The 21,108-nt window shown below is 36.2% G+C and overlaps 1 protein-coding gene and 1 pseudogene across 4 annotated transcripts in view; one reads left to right on the plus strand and one right to left on the minus strand.

Annotated features, from left to right (window-relative positions):
• Positions 1-84: 84 nt before the first annotated feature.
• On the plus strand, positions 85-7,701 carry LOC147407153 (methylcrotonoyl-CoA carboxylase beta chain, mitochondrial-like; annotated as a pseudogene). Its single transcript, XR_015176715.1, has 10 exons — positions 85-344; positions 445-564; positions 1,689-2,123; positions 2,231-2,321; positions 3,429-3,672; positions 3,752-3,916; positions 4,064-4,138; positions 6,663-6,794; positions 7,075-7,140; positions 7,231-7,701. The product of XR_015176715.1 is annotated as a methylcrotonoyl-CoA carboxylase beta chain, mitochondrial-like (transcript).
• A 1,182-nt stretch (positions 7,702-8,883) lies between these two features.
• The window catches only part of LOC147407154 (putative RNA-binding protein C660.15), a 59,624-nt gene continuing 47,399 nt past the window's right edge, over positions 8,884-21,108 (minus strand). For all 3 annotated transcript variants that reach the window (XM_086435576.1, XM_086435574.1, XM_086435575.1), the window contains exons 4-14: positions 18,774-18,839; positions 18,323-18,388; positions 18,115-18,200; positions 17,960-18,005; positions 15,142-15,196; positions 12,586-12,662; positions 12,226-12,361; positions 12,001-12,134; positions 11,814-11,918; positions 9,969-10,109; positions 8,884-9,206 (exon numbers count right to left, since the gene is read on the minus strand). In XM_086435576.1, the coding sequence (XP_086291702.1) occupies positions 9,138-9,206; positions 9,969-10,109; positions 11,814-11,918; positions 12,001-12,134; positions 12,226-12,361; positions 12,586-12,662; positions 15,142-15,196; positions 17,960-18,005; positions 18,115-18,200; positions 18,323-18,388; positions 18,774-18,839 (981 nt within the window). In that variant the 3' untranslated portion in view covers positions 8,884-9,137. The remainder of the gene's footprint in view (positions 9,207-9,968; positions 10,110-11,813; positions 11,919-12,000; positions 12,135-12,225; positions 12,362-12,585; positions 12,663-15,141; positions 15,197-17,959; positions 18,006-18,114; positions 18,201-18,322; positions 18,389-18,773; positions 18,840-21,108) is intronic.

Genomic DNA, 21,108 nt, shown 5'->3' on the forward strand with positions numbered 1-21,108 from the left:
GATTACTCACATTGTTGCATCTTACGTGGAGAAAGATAATCTTTATCTGAAAAATTAAAATTTTAAATAAATATAGATATAGCCGCGAAAACTGAAAGACAATAAAAATTGACAGTTTTCGGACAGAATCGGGTTAGAAATGTTTAGGGTTTTGGCTAAGAAAGCAACATCATCGTCATCTTTGCTTCCATGGAGAAACTTCATTTCCATTTTTTTTTTGCAAAAAATGGGAATATTGTTTGGGAGTCTTACCTGATGGCATCGATAGGTCTTCTGATGTTTTTGTTCGCAACTCTGAGGCCATGGAACAACAAATCTCTCAACTCCAAACTCACATCGATAAGGTCACCAGACTCTCTTTCTCTCTCTCTCTCTCTCTCTCTCTATATATATATATATATTTATAGAAATAATAGAATTTAATGGGGATTTCATTTGTTTCAGGTTCTCAATGGCGGTGGTGTAGAAGCTGTACAGAGAAATAATAGTCGGAATAAGCTTCTCCCAAGAGAACGGGTCAATCGTTTGATTGATCCTGGTTCATCGTTTCTTGAGTTCTCTCAGGTTTGAATTAGTTACATCTCCCTCTTCTTTTTCCCTTGTTGTCTTTTGGCTAATTCTTGTTCACGAAGCATTTATTAACATTTTAACAATCGAACAAAACATAATTTTGATGGTAATTAATGAAATTTGGTGGTAATGGATCTTTAAGTTGGAAAAGAAATGGGAGAAATTGAATTGAATTTTGATGCTTTAACATCGTGTCATGGTAGCCCTTTAGGGCATGGAACGACTTACAAGGATCCAGAAACAAATGCACTCCTTTCATGGTTTCAAATCTCGTCCGAGACCGATATCACTCACCCTGAGTCATCTTGGTATCATCCATGACAAGGCATCTCAACTGTGCGGCATCTCGCAATATGAATGAGTTTTTGTATGTTTTAATTAAAATAATAATTTTTTTAATTTAAATACATTATCTAAATAAAATGTGATTAAGCATTTTCTATTTGACCTCATTTTGTAAAATATATATAAAATTATTTTCATATACATATGTATATGAATAAATAATTGTAAACCGAGTTAAATAGTTTGTCTCGTCTAAGACGAGTTGACTTGTCTGAAACAAGTCGGTCTTGTCCGTGAATGAGATGAGACGTCAAACCGGGATTTGGAACCATGACTCCATTAGTGTAGATTAGGATTGGATTATTTTTATCAGTGGGGATGAAAATCTGGGATGCTATAGTTGCCATAGGATTCGTCCCCCCAACAATCATTGTGGACACGAATTAGGCAGAGTATCCAATTGATCCACTGCCCAACCCTAAATTGCTATTATTAGATGGTCTTGTCTGCTTGTCAAATTGCATTGTATTGGATGTTCGTTTAGAAGTCGCTCATTAGTGTAGATGTCTCTAAGAATGCAATTTATTCAAGTTCAGAACTATCCAATTGATATGTTTGGGAAGTTAGCAGTCCATGTGGGTTGCCTTGGTAGAATGGCAAAACAATCGGATAGTGAACATGACAATGTTAAAAAAAAAATGGTGGATTTCATTATGAAAACCTTCATGTTTGCTTTACACATGCACATATGTATCTCACTATCATCATGAAATACCCTTGATTTCTTTAAACATGCCTTGATTGATAAGCAACATATTGTGTGGTCCTTGAAGCTTGCAGGCCATGAATTGTACAACGAACCCTTACAATCTGGTGGGATAATCACTGGAATAGGACCAGTGCATGGATGACTTTGCATGTTTGTAGCTAATGATCCCACTGTCAAGGGAGGAACATATTACCCCATTACTGTTAAGAAACACCTTAGGGCGCAAGAAATTGCTTCTCAGTGCAACTTTCCGTGCTTATATCTCGTTGACAGTGGAGGTGCTAACCTTCCTCAGCAAGCCGATGTCTTTCCTGACAAGGATAATTTTGGTAGAATATTTTATAACCAAGCACAAATGTCTGCTGAGGGTATTCCTCAGATTGCTCTGGTTTTGGGGTCTTGTACAGCGGGCGGTGCTTATATACCTGCAATGGCCGATGAAAGTGTAATAGTGAAAGGCAATGGTACCATATTTCTAGCTGGACCTCCTCTTGTGAAGGTTAGTTCTCACATCCCAAATTATGTACGTCAAAATTTCTAGTCATGCTGTGTATAGGAAATATGTATTAAAAATATAGGTTATATCTGAAGGAGTAATTTTGATAGGCTGCTACAGGAGAGGAGGTCTCTGCTGAGGATTTAGGGGGTGCAACCATGCATTGTAAGATATCAGGGGTTTCAGATCATTTTGCTGAAGGTATATTCTTTCTTATACATTAACTATACTTTATGCCTTGAACGGTTGTTCAATTATGTTACGAAGATCTTTCCAATTTCCACAAATTCCTGCATTTATGGTGTTTGCTTTGCTTTTGATTGAACTTCCCATCATAGGTTGAATTGATGGATCAATTGGTAGTAAATTAGGAAATTAGTCCCGGTATATTCATATTATAACAACTTAAATTCTGAAAATGCATAAAAGAGTACAGACTATTGATCTTTCTTTATATATGTAATGAATTGAGGAAAGGAGAAAATTAGAACAGTGAAAGAGGATAAGCAATCCCAGAAAATAAGAGAAATGATGATGATAATAATAAGGAGAGTAAAGGGGAGTCTCTAACAAGCAATGACTATTTCCTTGCTACTGTTTTAATAGAAGGAACCCATGCATGACTTATCTCCTGACTTTTTTTTCCCCGATTAGCCAGATGATTTATCTCAGTACTTTGCGAGTGATGCTCATAGTGAGTGATAGAATATGTCACCGAACTACCGAGGAATATAAAAAAGCCACGCAAATAGTAAAGAAAATGTTGTAAGTATCAATCCACAATTATAAGTCATTTCCAAGAAAAAAAATTGGGAGGCATGCACCAAGAACTCTTTGAGAAGTAAGCTTTACTGTTCAGACAAAGGCCTGTTGTTTGCCTTTCAGGACAACTGATTACACAGGTGAACCATCTCATTTATTTCTATAGGAATAACAATGGTAAGAGTAACCAAATTCACCCATTTACCTAAAAAAAATGAAAGAGAAACGAAATTCACATCTTACTTGAGAAGAGGCTCAGCTTCTACATTATTTCTTTCTCTCTGGCTCAAAAAAGAAAATCCAAGTTGATTGTGACAGGAAAAAAACAATATATTTTTTTTAAATTCCCCATATAAGGATTAGAGTCACTTTTATAAGTGTTGGGGATTCGTATTCCATGTCATGGAATTCATTCTTGTTGACAGTCAAGGATTTGAAGAAAGATATAAGGGTAAAATGGAACTCTCATTTCATATGTTCATGAAAATGTCTTCTTATTTGGCTCCATGCTTAATTCCCTTTATGATCATTGTGTTCTGATTGTAGATGAATTGCATGGACTTGCCATCGGGAGGAATATTGTTAAGAACTTGTACATGGCTGGGAAACACGGGATAATGAATGAAATGTCGAATATTATCCATGATTATAAAGATCCATTATATGATATAAAGGAGCTCTGTTCTATTGCACCGACAGACCAGAACCAGCCTTTTGACATCCGATCAGTTATTGCTCATGTTGAGGAAGTGAATTTGATGAATTCAAGAAGTTGTATGGCACTTTGAGAGCATTTATATAACTTGAACTGAAGATGCGTATATTTCATTTTCAACTGAGAATCCTTATTCCTATCTACATTTATGCAGACTCTTGTAACAGGTTTTGCAAGGATCTTTGGGCAACCTGTAGGAATTATTGGAAACAATGGCATATTATTTACTGAATCTGCTTTAAAAGGGGCCCACTTCATTGAGTTATGTGCTCAACGTAACATTCCTTTGGTGTTTCTTCAGAATATTACTGGATTTATGGTAACACACTCTTAACCTTTATTCTTATCTTTTGTCGTCACAGTTTCCATCATTCTTGTGTCATAGGAATTTGAGTAAGGAGAGTTATGCACATCAAAATCATTAAATTATAAGTTTATTAATTGACCAAATTCATTGATTTTTTAGGTTGGCTCAAGGTCTGAGGCAGGTGGTATTGCCAAAGCTGGAGCGAAAATGGTGATGGCAGTTTCCTGTGCAAAGGTCACACTCTTGTCTTACTTTGATAACATCCATTTTTGTCAGTTAGTGAGCCAATTTGGCTTCATTTTGAAACTATGATTTAATAGGGAGAAGCATTTTTTCCAAAGTTAATAGAAATATCATGCGAGAACAGAACCTTTGGGACAGTGCATGAGGTTCATCCTTTGTTTAGGGCTAAACGTGCATGAAGTTTCAAGGCCAAAACTGCCATTATGTTACAAGTAGACATAAAGGCATCGACCTTGTTTCCCACAATAATATTATTATTACTAAAATACTATCAATGGTTTTGCTATTCATGAAACAAGCTAAATAGCTCAGGAATGGATCTCAATGACTTCTTAATTTTGTTATCAGCTTTGAGGGTCTGAATCTCTGGGGCATCTGGTTCTCCCGTCGAGATATTTGGGGCTCAGTTGACTTTTTTCCCCTCTCTTTAATTTCAGAATCAAACAGAAGGGACGGAATGACCATGTACAGTACAGATATGCAAGTGTAAAATAAGGCAAAAACTTCTCATTGTGGGGAAAAATGAAAGGAGGAAAAAACATGATCCATTATCATTTCATAGCAAATCTGAATCAAATGATTAATTCAGTCAGGCAATAGATACTGTAGTATGACCAACTTGTCTCAGCTCATGTAATAGTGTTTGTTGCCTGTAGTGCACTAGATTGTGACTCAGTAGCATAAACATTTATTCAAGTAAAGAGGGAAGCATAATCTTGATCTAGGTGCTCCTGTATTTCACTGAACTCAGAAGGTTATACACATACTCTAGTACCCAAATATCTCACTATGCATGTTGGTAGAGAATTTCCGTAAAAAGTGACATGGTTAATTGACCAAAAATTGTAAACAAATGATTTCTGGTCAAAGAATTAGCCTTGGTTGTCAGCCAAGAATTAGCTTTGGTTCGTTGCCTCAATCAGTGGAAGTTAAGATTGAAAGATTCATGAAGAATTTTCTGTGGAAGATAAGAATGGTGGTAGAAAGTACCATTTGATGAATTGGAAGATGGTTTGCACTCCAAAGAAGAATGGAGGTTTGGGGATTAGAGAGCTAAAACTAACAAATAAAGCTCTCCTGAGCAAGTGGCTTTGGAGATTCGGGGAAGAACGAGATAACTTGTGGAGGAAAGTGGTTCAAGTTAAATACAGAGAGAAGATGTTTGGCTGGAATAGTGAAGATGCTAGAAGGATTTACGGGTGTAGTGTGTGGAAAGGCATTTTGAAAGGTGTCGATAAGTTTAAAAGGGAGATAAGATTCAAAGTTGGGATGGGGGACATGATTACATTTTGGGAGGATTTATAGTGCGGAACTTCATCTCTGTCTACTCAATTTCCATCTTTTTACGCTTGCTCTTTGAAAAAACATAATTCAGTAAGGTAGTGTCTACTTCGGGATGGGATCACGGACTCTTAGGATCGGGGATTTAGGAGGAATTTTAATGATTGAGAATTGACGGAGGTTACATCTCTTCTAGATCTCCTTAATTCGATCCAATTCAGAGAGAACAAGTAGGATAGAAGGGAATGGTTCAAGATTAAGGATAATAAGTTCTCTATCAAGTATTTCTATTATTGCTTGATGCCGTCGGGGGAGGTTTCTTTCTCTCTATCTCTCATTTGGTCCGCATTAGTTCCTTCTAAGGTGTCTTTCTTTCTATGGCTTGCTTCTTTGGGTAGAATCCTTACCTTGGATAATTTGATCTATCTGGAGTGGATTATTCCAAATTTTTGCTATCTTTGTTCTAGGGATGGGGAGTCTGTCAACCACATTCTTATTAATTGTCCTTCTTCCCGCGTTATTTGGATGTTCTTCTTATCTCGTTTCCAGGTAGATTTGGTCCTTCCTTTATATTTTTTTGCGCTTCTAAAGGGTTGGAGTTTCAATATCTTCTATTGTAGAAAGAGGCTTCTCTGGACTATCCTTCCTTTCGCCATTGCTTGGGGTCTTTGGAGAGAACGCAATAACAGGGTTTTCCATAATAAGGAGAGCTCGTCTCACAACGTTATCTTGGAGATTTTGGGTTTTCTCTTCCTTTGGTCAAAGATGAGTAAAGACTTTGAGGGAGTGAGGTTCCAAGATTTTGTATTTAATTGGGATATCATTTGTGAATTGTAGCCCCCCGCCGAGCGTGTTTTTGCTTGTTTTTTTCTATTTTCCTTGTTGCTTTTCTTTCTTGTTGTTAGGGGGTTACCTCAGCCTCTCATTCTTCTTTTCCTCATTAATATAATTTATATTTATCAAAAAATAAATAAAAAATGTTGTTTGGAAGAATTAAATTTCAAGTGTGTTCTCTTCTGCAACTTGCCAAAATCTCAATCTTTTTCATTAAATATGCAGGTCTGAATTTGCATTTTAAAACCCTCCCCTTTTTTTTTATTGTAAACATTTCTTTGAAGTTACGTAGAATAGCTTCTTTATTATATTGCCATTATTTTATTTGGTAATGGTAAGTAGATTGGGTTCTGAACTTCTATACATTATCTGGTTGAATTTAATAGGTGTAATTCTACAGGTCCCCAAAGTAATGATTATAGTTGGTGGTAGCTTTGGTGCAGGGAATTATGGAATGTGTGGGCGTGCATGTAGCCCCAATTTCTTGTTCCTTTGGCCCACTTCCAGAATATCTGTGATGGGTGGTCCTCAGGTAACTGTATTCTGAACATTTTTCATTCAATCACATATAAGATTCAATGACAATTTGTCGAATCTCACCTCTTGGGGCAAACACCTTAATCAAGTCTATTATTGCAAGGAGCAACAAACTATATTCCTCAAGATCACTTTAATTTAAAATTTGCTATTTTTCCACAATTCTAGTGAGCATGTTCTAGTTTTCCTGTAGATTTTTTTTTTGTAGCACATGATGTGATCTAATGTTTATCTCAATGGAAGTAAGCTTACTCTCTAGTTTGTTAATTTTGAAGGCTGCCGGCGTGCTGGCCCAAATAGAAAGCAGCAACAAGAAATGAGAAGGAGTGAGGTAAATTTCTGCTCTCAATGTTTCAAAGGCGACTATTCTAATCCAAGTCTGGAAACCGTGGAGTATTGCCTCATGTGTGTATTTCTTGCTGTGGAGCAAGGAAGAAGAGGATAAATTCAAAAGCAAGGTTGTCGAGGCATATGAGAGAGAGGGAAACCCTTACTACTCAACCGTGAGGCTCTGGGATGATGGCTTCATCGATCCCTCTGACACAAGGAAAGTTTTAGGTTTCTGCCTCTCTCTTTCAAAGAAGCACACACCCGAAGAAACAAAATTTGGCGTATTTAGAATGTAAATACTTTAGATTCATGGGTGTCATGTCGTTCCTAAAAAGAATGGGTTCATTGCCAGAAAATTGGTTTCTTGTTGATAAATTAGAATAGATACTGAAATTGATGCCTTTTTCTAGAGAGTTCAATTATAAGGGAGAACCAACATTACTAAGAGAAGATGAATTTTGTTTTTGGTTCGGACTAAACTGACTGATTCCATCATCTCATTCAGTAGTGGTCTTGTACATGCATAAAATACATAAATTTCATGAAAGGCTGTGTGATGCTGATTCATCATAGGATATGGGAGGCAACATTATGAAATAAGTAGACTTACCAACATTATAAATTCACCAGGGTATTATGTTTTACTATAATATTCATATTCAGTTAAAGCCTTGGCAAAAAAAAAAAACTCGCACTCATTACCCGTATGACCTACGTGTTTGTGTTCTAAATGCGCAGTCCACACAAGGAAAAAAAATACCCAATTGCTCTACTTGATAGTGTCTTACCAAACCCATTCAGACCCTAACAGTGACTGGTTACATTTTGTTTTTTCTCGGTAAACTCTCTTCGATTGAACATAACATGAGGGATGGATTCATGAAAAGAAAAAAAAACCATGATCCCAACCATTTAAACATAAAATCCAATGGCTGAGAATTATCCTTGTATTAGGTGTCCATGTAAATTGTTTTAACGGATTCATATAGATCTTGACTGTTGGATTTCATGTTTGCACGGTTGAGATCATGTGTTTTCTCGTCATTCTTCATGCAAAAACGGGCATATTACTGGGAGAAACAGTTGATGTACCCCGATTCAAATTTCTAGTATGGGCAGTGTCCTTGACACTTGGAGAGCTAGTATAGCCAAGCTGTTCAGCTGATAGAGGTAGGTACCTATGACATACCCCCACCACTCTTCTGCAAGAGATTAACATAAAATGACCAAATTGGCTCATCTCCAACCTCTTGCCGAAAGACCTTAAAACAAAATAGTTTTCGAGTCATCACCACCTCAAGGGCATAAAACCATCCAAGCAAATGACTTTACATAGCAACCCTCCTTCACTAATGATCCAATGGTTATACCAATCTACGAAGCAAATCAGTTCGTTGAACAATTAATTTTGGATTCATAGAGTACAACAAACCACGTCAACATACCTGTGAATCCAAATCATAGCAGTTCATTAATTTTTTTGGATCCTACCAACCAAACCAAACCATAAATCTAACTTTATAATTTGACTACAGCCAAATTCTGCTTTCGACTAGATCAAATCCATGCTGGACCACACACATCATTCATGGTCGACTCCAGCTGACCATCTGGTGAACTTTGATCAATGGAAACTAAATTGTGTTAGTCTGTATATCCCATAGTAAGAAAGGTCAGCATGTCACGTCTCTAAGTTACATTGCATATCTTCTGACCAGAAACATAAAAAATTCGAAGGGTCATAATCTCAGAAGTTGATAAAGGGCAATGTTTATAACGGTCAACATCAATGGATGCAGACCAATGCAAAGTTGGTTTATTTTAATTCACTTACGGCCTGATGTATCTGATTGTTACCCAGTTTTAAATACTTAACATGGAAAGCAAGGTAAGGAATTCATTGTTCAGAATTACCTCCCTAGGCTACAATTCAAACTATTTAAATAAGTTCGGAACAACCAACCCAAAGAAGAAAGTTGGTTTTGCAAAGCCACCAAACCTCCTCTATCTAGTATGGCCTGTACCTCCAATCCATTCTCGAAGGCCTGCCACTGCTGCCGGCACCGCCAAAACTCCACTGCACCAAAGAAGAAAAAACAATGTATCAACATTTCACTCGTGATCCAATAACAAATGATTTGCAATCTCCACATTTATCGACTGAGAACAGGAAATTATTTGCTGAAATTGCTCTAGTGTGAATTGGAGTCGAGGTATGTCCAGTCAATGAGAACAGAAACCAGGCAGGCCAGACAAAAATTTAGTCGGGTTTTTCTCCTTTTAATCTAACTCTTCTGAGAGTCAGAAGGGCAAGATTACATCTTCCAAACTCTGGATCAGAGTCTACATGAGATCAATCAACAACCACAAGCCAAATCAAAAGCACATCTTGCCGAATCTCGCTGAACAACTTCTTGCAAGCTTTGAAACTTCTAACCCCAGTTTACACATTGAAGAATCGTGGACCGTCCAATTTTTGTAAACCAAGAGATCATCCTCACAAAGTCGGTCCATTCCGAAACTTCTAACCCATATATTGAAAAATGTTTGGCACAATGTTTGGTTTTGTATATGGCCCTTGAACACCCCCATACATGCCTATAAATATATAGGCTAGCGTCTGGTAGCCAATATTGGGAGCCAAAGTTTTGTCCAATATGTCTAAAAGTTTCAGAATGGGCTGATTTTTTGTGAGGATGATCTCTACACCATAAAGGTCGTAGAGATCATCCTCACAAAAAATCAGCCAATTCCCAAATTTTTAGCCTATGTAGGACAAAACACTGGCTACGTTATAGCATACATATATATATATATATATTAAACTATATGTACTTACATCATCAAAATCTAGACTCCCATACATCCTGCCATAAGCACGAATAGGACCACCATACCCCCCATATGGCTCAGCATTCTGTATAGGGTAGGTTTCACCTGTACCAGTCGCATCAAGTGGCGCAGCTGAATCTATGGCAACCTGCATGACAAGTTGAAAACAAATAAAAATGAATATCATCGACCAACGAATTCTCAGGTGGAAAGGAAACAAGATATCGGATGGCCAAAGTACGGTGTCATGGCGATGTTCGTCAATTAAGGCTGTCAAAAAAGTACATGAGGGCTTCTTTCGTAGCTGCACAACCCCATACTTTGTATCCAATCTTGCTAAGTTGTATTCGCCGATTTTGGGATTAAGCTCCCAAGATCCAAGAGGGATAATGGCAACAATGATACAGTTTTTGATGTATCAGACAACACGGAAAGAAATGGCTTCGCATCTTACACAATGACATCTTAAGAGAGCTTTTATATACAAAAACAACTTCTTGCAACCTCTAGTACAATCAAGGAACCAGCCTTTTGCAGCAAGGCCAAGGAAGATGGAATCAGTTGCGGATGTGAAAGATGAATTACCAACAACTTACAAGTTTGCTAACAGGAAGCTAGTAACTAAATTGTCTGAATGAATCGAGTTGAACACATCGATTCAAAAGGATAATTTTGCTTCAGAAGTGTCTTGAGGCTGTGAAATTCACAGAGGCGTTGCTTTGTTATGTTCACAGGATATGATTTAGTAATATCCTATCCCTCTTCAAAAGGTTAATTTTGCTTTGTTATCAGGACACTTCAGAATAAGGGTTCTAGCCATGATGGCATTTTTCTTTGTGTCAACAGTCCTTGGAATGTGCAAAGATTCGGTCATCATGATAATTGGCACTTGGCTCTCAACAAGGCACCATGAAAAAGAAAAAAATAAATATTGATTGTGTCAACACTTTCATCTTCATCTACACCTTATCCCAACTTCTGGGGTTGCAAAATGAATTCTATTTCTCCATTTTACTCTGTACCGATCCTCTGAATTTCTGACACTATACAAAGTGTCAAGCACTGATCTAGTTAAATTAATCATGTGTGCAAACACACTGAAAGCATAGAGAGCTTTAACATAAATTTTTCTTAAGAACTTATTTGATAAGCCTTCTAAAACAAAAGCCAACACATGATTTTATTTAAAAAGATCTCCATCTTCCTCTTTTTATTCTCTTCGGTTGGATTGCTTACTAAATGGACTGCCATTTCTCTTTATATTGTTGAATGTTGATAGATATATTTGTCTTTAAATTCTTTATAGATATTCTACTTGATTTTTCCCAACTCTCTCTGTCTCTTTAATCCCTTTTTTGTGTTTAATCATCAATGAGTAAAGAGGTTCTAATAAATATTTATAGATGTGCATAGAGCTACCAGGGACCATGTTAACTGGGAAAAGAAGCTTCTTGCCAAACTGGTTGTTATAACAAGATTTACATAATTCAAATGGAATAGGATTGTCAGAGGAAACCATTATAAGCAATGGCCTTCCACTGAAAATCTAAGGAGCCTCCTTTTGCTTATAAGTGTCCCAACTAAGTCATCTACTTATCCAACAAATACGACAGATTGATTTGTTTCTTTTGTATATAACTTCTTTTATGATAATCTCCTAAGAGGTTGGAAGTACATTTTGTCTAAATTCACACTTTTGATAAGCCACAAGAAACTGAGAAAGAAAAAACTATGTCAACGTCCTTGGAACTGGGCAATTTAAGATATCTTAGCTTCTGCTCCAAGGCCTGCTGAGCTGGGATCAAAACCCTGCTTTCACACTTAAACCTAAGAAAAAAAATACAATCATTACCTCCTGTCCACAGATCTCATGAGACCTTCGAGAGACACGCTCTACAACACCATCCTCGGCAAAAGTTACAAAGCCAAAACCCCGATGGCCGGTTCTCTTTGGGTCCTACAATCATTGAGCAACCATGTCTCAGTTGATTACCTTGAATTAACTCATCAGTTGGATATGTGAAAATATCTTTATTTACCTTGGGAACATAAACATCTAATATACGGCCAAATCTACCAAAGTACTGGCGAAGATCTCCAGCATTTGCCTCCTGCGGAAGTCTACCAACAAAAATCTTTTTGCTCACCCCTCGGGTTGGGTCAGAGACCCCTCCTAAATCATCAACAGAATCAACAAATTAACTGCACATTTAATTTATACTCCCAAAAATTACAAGCAGACCAACCAAAAAAAAAAAACTCACTTCCATAAACCGAACTTGGTTGGTCATATAATGTAGGAGCACCAAGTGCTGCATATCTAGTTGCCGCTGTAATATAAGCATTGTATGCACCATATCCACCATGTGCTACTCTGCTAGGTGGCCGTATGTCCTCGTCCTGACATCATATAGCTGAACTCAGACATCGATTTTATGTAAACAACATTTGCAACATTGTCATGGATCAGGAGAAAAAGAAAAAGAAAACTGTTACAAATACAAGAAAATATGTATTCCAGCTACAATCTTATGGATTTGGTTAAAATTGTTAGAAAAGGATTCTCCTCTAGAAGATAAAAGCAGATCTAGTCATGGTGAAGAGTAGTGGTCGTAGTGAGTTGCCTTTGGTGTTGCTCGATCCACAACTATGGTTGAACCTCCCAATTCATGAGTTTCTGCCATCAAGGTGTCCACAGAATCTGCAATACGGAAAAGTAAAAAAACGCCTTTACTTTTCAAGCCAGCAACCATAAAGTAATTAGAATTGAATCTAAAATCTAGGTCATAGGGCCACAATTTTGTATGAAAATGGAATGGTTAACACAAACTCCATGATCAATGACAAGAATACATGCACATATAAGGAATTGATCTAATGTAGACTGTTACAGAAGTTGGTAGGCATTTAAAGCAAACAAAGTGGAAAGCAAAACTCCACATCCATCTCTTCCCCCATTTTTTTCGTAGTATGTGGTTGTCCCCCACACTAATTTAATGTACAATTAATATGAAGATCAATCAAACTAAAGCAGTCTAGGACAAGCATTTGCAGGCAACAAGAGAAACTTGCCACCAACATTATGCCATGCCAGATTACATAATATTTTATGCATTAAATATAGATGGAAATATAAACAAAATACTGATTAACTCATCTGGATCATGCAGTATTTAGAAGCCAGAAGATGGCCTATGTTAGATGTTTCATTAAAACATCCAAGCATACATCATATTTCTCTAACCTAAATAGACAAGCTGAAATGCATATGCCTTTTGTCAGATTGTCCTTGTGCATCTCTTTACTTGTTAATGTTAGATCCAATGTATCACTTTTACCAATGTTACTGTAACGATTCTACAGGACAGACCGATGTTTAACACATTATAAAAGTAGAAGTAACTATAGGTTCAACAATTACTAAATATATCATACTATGGCCCCATTTGGATACAAAGTAGAAAGTAGAAAGTAATTATGGGATAAAGTATCTTTTAGAAAGTAGAATGAAATTTCTTTTCTCTTTAAAAAGTTTAGATTTAGATTTTTTCTACTCTTTAAAAGTAATTTTTTTTAAGTTAACCGAAACAAGATATTTTTCTTTTACCTTTTTAAGTGTATCCAAACAGGGCCTATATCCATTTTTTGCTAAAAGAAAATGTCATTATCATAGTATCTCATCTAATACTTCTCCTTTATGGCCACCAACTTATACCTACACTCGCTTCTACATTTATCTGGTGATTCTCCTTAGTCAATCCAAACTTTGAATATCTGTTATTTGGGAAGAACCTACTGCTTTCCTTGGCTTCTAATCCATAGAGTGATCCAATCAATTTTGACTTCAGAGGGTGCCCCAGTTAAAAGTGTTGGGGAACCACTGACTTTGTGCAACATCTTGCATGTTTTCTTAGATATTTGCACTACCCTAGATCTTGAATATTCATCCCAGATAACAAATCAGCTGCATTAGAAAAATATAAGGTCACTGTGTGTACCACAACAAGATGAGTAGTGTTCATTTAGGTAATTTTAATTATAAAAAAATGGGGCTTTAGATAGACTTGAATTAAAGGAACAAGAGTTGTTCGGCCAACTCCATATTTTGAGATAAGGCTTTGATGATGATGATCGCAGAAAGATAATTAAAGTTGATACTAGTGTAGTCAAGGTGAGTGCCTTGGTGCTCCTCAAGGCAGGGTGAACAGAAGGTGCCTTAATATATTTGAGGCAGGGCAGTGTAAGTGAGGCATACTAAGACACACGCCTTGACTACACCTAAGTTAAGACGCACTAGGTGCACGCCACATCAAAAATTGAATAAAATGCATGTATTGTTTTAAAAATAAGACAACAATTTTAGATTTGATTGTGTAATATTTACATACAAAAAAAATTCATTTAAAAAATATAATTTTGTCTTTTTGTTTTACATTTTTTCATTTTTATCAGCCCGAGCCCATTGGGATCGGGTTTAGACTTAATTGACTTAGGCCCAACAGAGGTACAAGTTTGGTCTTAGGTAGAGCATGCCTCTATAGGGTTTGGTTAAGGTTCAGGCAAGCCTGGTCCGAACCCACCCATTGATAGTTTTAGTTGTAAAATATTTAGAACCCATTTTTCACAAATTTTTTTTTTAATAATGCTATAATTTTATTGTGCCTTACTTCACTCAGGCGCATGCCTCAGACACTAGGAGGCCTTTTTGCCTTTAGTGCACCTTTTGCCCTTAACTACACTACTTGACAGAGAGAATCCTTGGGCATAATTAAATTTTAAAATGGTATGGGGATCTCTGAAAACCATTGGAAAAGACATGAAAAAATAATTGAAATGTCAGGGAAATATGTGACGAAACTTTCAGAAGTGATTGGATAAATGATTCTTTATAGCCTTGACAATAAAATGAGCTTTCAGCACAATAAAAGTAGACTGGTTTCCACATCTCCAGATAGTCTTAGCTTCAGTCATACACGTAACACAAAAAACAAAGAACTTTATAAGTCCCTCTTTAGTCATGTCCCCACCCTACCAACCACCTCATCCACTTCCCTCCCCTTCTCTCCTTCCATCTCATACATCTAATTTTTTATTAAAAGATTAAAAAAATTATCAAAAGAAACATAGGCTTTAAAGTGCCTTTATATTATAACAAATTAATGGGCTTAATATGGCCTGACCTGCACTTGCGAAAGTGATGAATCCAATCCCACGGTGCCCATTTGAGCCTTGATCCTGCAAAATATTGACCATAATCATATGGCAATCAATTCGCTCTAGTATAATGCTAATAGGAAATACAGTTGACCACCTAAATCAATCAACTACCACCATGAGCATAAACACCATCAGTCAAAACAAATATGACTGATGTTGGATTTTCATGTTTTCAGGTTACCACATATATCAATCATCTTCTTATTTATTGAGTTGATTAATTATCTTGGTTCATACAAGAATGAGAAACATTTGAGAGAAAGGATTTGATAAAAGAGAATTTACTATTGCATTTGTTTACTTCAAAGAAAGACCATTTTGAAGGGCATATAATTGTTTGGTCATGCCCACTAAACACCTTTCTTTACCTATAAAAAAAAAAGAAGCCTAAACACCTTTCTTTTCCTTCTTGAAGAAATCCTAATTGAATGATAAGTCGGTCTATCGACCTTTCCAAAAAATAAAAGCACATACATGCAATGCAAGTTAACTATCAAAAGGAATAAATACAAATCTAAAATGTTCTTTTTGTCATTACACACAATATTTGGTATGGTCATCATCATCCTGTTGTGCATCATTTTAAACTAATAAAACAAGATGTCTTGACCAAGTCAGAATAAGACATTGGGGAAATATGAAATGTATCATTGCTTGGTGCCACCGCAAATCCACAAACTAGTGTGACCTAAAAAGTCATTAAAACGTTTGCAAAGTTTTTGCATCACAAAAATTTGCAGTGGCAAGTTTACAAATCAATGCTACCAACGAAGGCCTAGATGCTAAATTAAGCTAAAAACATGCTTTATCTTTTAAACATGTTAAAATCATGGTCTAAGTTTCAAAATGCTTCATCAGAGATATTTTGATTTCTGCCCAGAATGGAATGAAACATTGACCCTGAAATACTGAATGTTTCGGAATCTCTCGGTTGAGAATTGAGATCTCGTTTTTTCTCCTAATTAGACATTGCCTCAAGAGAAGATTTTAAACCTAGGTTAAAATGACGAAACAAAAAAAGAAAGATTTAACTTCAATGAGGATTTTTTTTTTTCATCGGTTTAAATATTTGGTTCAATAAGGATTTTGCAGCATTACATACAATGACGTATTGTCTCGGTACCATAATGGATTGAGAGTTAAAATATGGAACCATGCAAAGGATGTTCCAGTGCTGGTTGAATCAAGTGACTTTGTTTTTTTATTAAATAAGAATGACATAATATGATAATAGTTTACCCAGCAACTGAATAAAACCATATACAGCAATATATCCTCCTTATAAATCATATAATGTCAAAACAACTAAAGTAGCCTTGTAATCATCATCATCGTCAAAAACCTTATCCCAAGGATATGGGGTCGACAACTAACGCAGCCCATATTTATTAAAAGAAATTCAATGAGGGTGAAGGTTAGATATGAAACCAGGAGATGGGGTATCTATCCCGGGTTAAGTGGGATCAGGTCGGCCAAATGGCTTACTGAGAACTACTGGTATACGAATCTGAATTGGCCCGACACGAAGAAAAGGTCAATTACATCGATCCTGAGCTCGGCTGCAGGAAGGTAATAGTTGTTCATATAACTAGCTAAGCAAAGAGCCTTGCACCCAGTAGGTCGAACAGGTCGGCTATCAAATTTGGTTCTTTATTGTGACTTTGTTGAGGGCTCTATAGTCAATGCACAGGCTACTACTGGAGTCGTGCTTCCTTTGGAACTACTCTGTTCTTTGAATAACAATAAATCTAGATGATCAAATCTCCAAATAAGGAAATTATTGTTAAAACCATGAGGGAAACGGTAGCAACAAATGGCCTCTAAAATTTTTCCCTAATGCAGGAAACAATAAACATATCAGAAATGTCGCAGGAAATGTAAAGGGAAAAGAGTGGAAAACAGCGAAGGAAAATGCAATGGAGCACAAGTTCCACTGGGGAAACGCTTTTCTCAAGCATTAGCCAAGAATTCACCTTGGGTTTGGAATACATTTACCGACTTTCAGGATAATGGATCACACTAGCTTCCACAAAGAGCTTCAGAGAAACCAATTTCTATTACTATGCTCTTATATGCGTGTTATACTATGCGGGATAAAGTGTATTTCATACTCTGATTATAATTAACAGAAGAATTACTAATAGATGCAATAAAAGTGTTAGAAGAATTTGATAAGAACAATTGTCAAGTCTCTTCGTGAGAGCTTGGCAAGAATTTATATTAATAAAATAGTCAAAAGACAAAAATGCCCTTACAAATCAGAAATAAATAAAAGCTAAATCTAAATAACAACTAGAGCTAAAATAACTAAATTATTTCCAATAGTGTTTTATCTGTTTCAATAATTTTTTTTCTGAGAGAAGAAAAACATCAGTCTAATATTAAATAAATTTTGCATAACTTTCCCAAGGACCTCTCATATGTTCTTCACAGAAGCCCAGCTTCATTCCCAGCACATACCTACTAGTCGAAATAAACAGATGCAAGAAATTTTCCTGCACTGGCATGAAAACTTAAATGTACCAGCCATGCAATAAGACCTCGAGAGGTAATTTTTTTCTCCATATCCTCAACTGTTCTATGAGGGAAAAGACCAAAAAGTGCCAAAGAGTTTTCAACTTCAGAAGCTTATCTGATATATAAATAGTTTTGTATTGTGTACTGCTCTTATCAAAGATTCTCAAAAGAGATTATTTAAAGATATAGGATGTAAACCTCATTCCAACAAACAATATTCTAGGAACCAAATATTTAACACTAGAAAGGCATACAGAAGCTCACCTTTGGCATGTAAAGATCTGTTATCTCACCGTATGTCTCAAAGTAACTGTGTTGGTCATGATCCACAACATAGGAGAAATATCATGTTCAGGAAATACAAAGCATTCAACTAAAGCATGGGCTTACATCATAAAGTACATGTAAAACATGATTACCTTCGGAACACTGCTTCTGTGACAGATTGAGGAATTCTAGCCACAAATATCCGTGTTATTTTTTTACCAGGGGCTCTCATCTCTTCCTGCCAAGAGAAAATTTTCAGTGGATCAAAATGAGAGCTTCGAAGCAACCTCAAGATGAAATGTTAATGAAGGGGAAAAAACACAGGCAAATGCAGCACTGAATAGTTTAATATTACACCACCTTTGGGGTTGCTACTTTCACTTCCAGCATTCTGTTCCCAAGGAAGTGCTCACCTTCAAGTGCATTCTGTAACGAAAGAATTGAACATTAAAGAAATATTTTGACATGAAAGCAGTGACTATAAGATGAGATTATGAATTTGACTATGTAAAAGAACTTGTCTGAGAGCTTTGTAAATAAATAAGAATGAGAACTCTTCCAACGTCAAGCTCCAGACTTGCATTGTCGGTCCCAACGCCCAGATGTAGGGCTTCCTTGTGTCGGCAGCCAACATAAAACTATTGCTAAAGCCTTTCACACGAGTGTGTGAATTTGATGTTTCAAAAAAATGGAATGGCAGAACAGGATTCAGTTTAGCCAAAGAACAAACAATACAATGCAAGAATAGTGTAAAAGTATAGACATGTAGATGACTAGAGATTGAATAGAAGAATATTTTAGAACTTCTTACCTTTGCATCGTCAGCTGATGCAAATGTTACATAACCAAAACCGCGAGACCGACCCGTGGACCTTTCCTAAAGCACAGGATCAATAAAAAAAAAATAAGTGTTTCCAGCCAAAACATCTTTAAAAGAAGAAATGCCATACACATTCAACCAAACTGACTAGGTCACATGAATAGTTTTAAAGAATCAAATGCATGAATTGATTCAAACTCATGAATGTAACATTTCAACAGTAGCCAAGGTATTAAAAAAACTAACTCGGGAATTAAGAAACTAACAAGTTACTCAGTTTTGAAAGTTTCATCGAAAATAAGTAATACAGATTTGAGTTATTTGTTTTTATTTTTATAAGAAGATTTGGACATGTTCACTAAATGATAAAACCATTCACCCCTTGAACATAGTAAGAATATATGTACATTTTTAGATGAAACACTAGTAAATTGATCCAAAAGAAGATATTTCATTGGAATTTTCTTAGGAACGAAACTTATGTGATTTGATCACAGTAGAAAGTTGCTTCATTAAGCTCATAGTATGCAAAAGCCAAAAGACCTATCGTAAAGTATATCTTCCATGGCTTCATACAATGCACATATTTGCGAGAATACCATCATTTGCTACTAGCAGCTACAGTAGTAAAGAAATGGTTGTGCATAAAAAGGAGACATATGGGGGAAAAAAGAACTCTTACATCAAATGTTGAGTAGGCAAATCAGTTTGTCTGTACATATCAGGAAAAAAAAATCAGTTTATATGTTTCTTTAGTGCCTTTGGCCCAAACCAATATGATATTGTCCGCTTAGGATTTTACCCCAAATGGCTTTAAAACGAGTCCAAAAACAGTCAAGCTTGCCCTAATATCCCAAGTTCTGAACATCTACCCAGTTGATGTGGGATTAAACTCACAACTCCCCCCCACCATTTCATCTAGCATACAGAATGGCCCAATTTCAACCCCTCAGTCTCAATAGTCCTTTCCATGGCTTGTTAGGCGCAGCGGTGAGATTGTAATATTCTCCCCACCATCTGGATGAGCCGTCCTCGGCTCTGATACCATTTGTAGTGCCCTTGACCTATACCAGTATGATATTGTTTGCTTTGGATTTTACCCCACATGGCTTTTAAATGTGTTATACCAGATAGGATCAAACTTGCCCTTATACTCCAAGCTCTAAACATCTACCCAATTGATGTGCGACTAAACTCACAACTCCTACAACTATTCCATCCAGCACACAAGACCACTCTACTCTGACCCTTCGATCTCAATAGCCCTTTTGTAGACTTGGGAGGCATACCTGTGAGATAATTATTAAATGCGACCGCATATGCGCATATGCGAGTCCCCATAGAATTTTTGCATATGCTACCACAACATATGCAAAAATAAAGTTGTTGGTCCAATATGCGATGGCATATGTTCCAACGGCTAGAAATGTAGCCGTTGGAACCTATATTTTTTTATTTTTTTACTTTTAAAACACCAAAATCTCTACAAAAAGAGCACTCTAACCCTCTACCCTCCCCGTACAACATAAACACATTGTGACTTCTACTTTCTAGCATTCAAATACTTATATTCTAGCATTAAAATACATTTATTTTACTTCTTTGTCTACTCTTGAGACAAGATCAAGAGTTCAAGACTCTCAAGTCTCGACTCAAGTGACTTGAGAATCAAGATTCAAGATCAAGATTCTCAACTCCCAAGGCCAAGATCAAGATTCAAGCAAGCATCATCATTATTCATTCATCATCAAGTTTCAAGCACTCAAGATCAATAATACAAGTATACAATACAATACAACATACAAGAAGTCAAGAATCAAGATTCATACATCAAGCATTCAAGATTCAAGCTTTGATATTCAAGATCAAGAATCAACTCATCAAGATTCTAAATCTTCATCTCTCCAAGAATCTAAGTCTCCCTACACTACACTCAATCAAATTCAAGTCACTCTCAACTCTCAAGTCAACTCACCATCATCTTTATTTTTCATTCCAAAATCAAATCCCATCTTCTCAACTCTTGACTCTTAGGTATTTATATATATTTTAATTATTAATTTGTTATTGTTAGTTAGTTAACTTGTTGTAACTTGTAAGTTAGAACTTAGAAGTTACATTAGAACATACTTTCACTTTTATTGAAAACACAAATAGAGATACTCATTCAAACTTGGATTTCCTAGAGCTTTGAAGTTAGAATAAAGTCACACATTCACACTTTATAATTTAAAAGAACATCACATTCACATATTCACTATCACTAATACCACCATCACATCATGTCTTCCTCGTCGGCTAACTCTTCCCTAAGGCCATAGTCTAA

Source organism: Akebia trifoliata, chromosome 3 (assembly GCF_017979445.1).
Source record: "Akebia trifoliata isolate Shusen 1 chromosome 3, ASM1797944v1, whole genome shotgun sequence".
NCBI lineage: Eukaryota > Viridiplantae > Streptophyta > Magnoliopsida > Ranunculales > Lardizabalaceae > Akebia > Akebia trifoliata.